Source organism: Galeopterus variegatus, unplaced genomic scaffold (assembly GCF_000696425.1).
Source record: "Galeopterus variegatus unplaced genomic scaffold, G_variegatus-3.0.2 Scaffold9493, whole genome shotgun sequence".
Taxonomy (NCBI): domain Eukaryota; kingdom Metazoa; phylum Chordata; class Mammalia; order Dermoptera; family Cynocephalidae; genus Galeopterus; species Galeopterus variegatus.
In genome coordinates this window covers 13,085-14,216 of record NW_007735604.1, presented here as the reverse complement: position 1 = coordinate 14,216, position 1,132 = coordinate 13,085, and the positions used below count along the sequence as shown (strand labels likewise).

At 39.8% G+C, this 1,132-nt stretch overlaps 1 protein-coding gene across 1 annotated transcript in view; it reads left to right on the top strand.

Moving 5' to 3' along the window:
• The window catches only part of THEGL (theg spermatid protein-like), a gene marked incomplete at its 3' end in the record, with an annotated part of 41,678 nt that overhangs the window by 27,728 nt on the left and 12,818 nt on the right, over positions 1-1,132 (top strand). The window contains exon 3 of the mRNA XM_008593668.1: positions 802-867. Coding sequence (XP_008591890.1) covers positions 802-867 — 66 coding nt within the window. The remainder of the gene's footprint in view (positions 1-801; positions 868-1,132) is intronic.

The window sequence follows — 1,132 nt, the reverse complement described above, 5'->3', positions numbered from 1 at the left end:
AACAAGATACAAAATTCTCAGTGACTTCACACAATAAAAGTTTATTTCTCCCTCACATCACCATTCAGGGTGAGTTGGTTGGCCCGCCTCTACTTTGTAGCTATGCTGTCTAGAATACGTGGCTTCCAGAGAAAGAGAGACAGAGGGAGGCACACTAGCTCTTACGTGCATTGCCCTGGAGGTGACACCCAACAATCCTGCTGAAGGTAGACATGACTAGTCACATGGCTCCAAAGAAGGGAAGCTAGGAATTGTAGGGGAACACACAGATACTTGGAGAGAAAAAACTGTCTGCGACAGGTGGATTAAGAACAATCAGGGAAAGTTCAAGGGAGCAGAGTAGGGCCCAAAGGGAATTGAGTGCTGTCGAAATTACATTTTGCCTATTTCATAGCTTTGTCAAAGCCAGACATTCTGTCATCTGAAATTTGTCTGTACAATCTCTTCAGAATCCAGTGCCACCAAGCCATCTACAAATTAACTTAATATGCAAATTGAGGCTTTTTCCGATTAATAAGTGTGCGTTTTACCTAGACTCTTCTGTGACAGTATGTTCTCTGTTTTCTTGCATATTTATTGTCTTTATTATGTACTATAATTATGATTCTAGAAGTGAGAATTTTGGGTCCGTTGTGTGTTTGGATACTCTGAGCATTTCAGCACTTTTCAAATAGCATCAAATATAGCATTGTTGTTTATGTTTTTTGTTTTCCACAGATGGGATTTGTTTGACTAGGAGTCATCTAATGTAACCATATTCCTTAAGCATTCTCTTTGAATTAATCAGCTGGTATTCGTTAGTCTTTTTTCCAGGAAGAGAATCCAAGATCTTTCTAAACCTAAAAAACAATGGGGAACTCCAGATAGGTAAGGCAATATTATATTCTCTTGTCTGTGATAATTGTTATATCAAATATTTAAGTATTATTTATAACTGACCGTTAACCCTGCATCCCAGGTTTATCCACCACCTCTACTCAACTGGGTCCACTAAGCCCATATTGTCACCTCAGTTGAGTCAACACATGGAAGTCTAACCCTTGGTCAGTGGTTCTCAAGTTTGTCTACACAGTCAGCTGGGGAGCTTTAATACTGACTCCAGAAATCCTGATTTAATTGGTCTGGGGTGCTG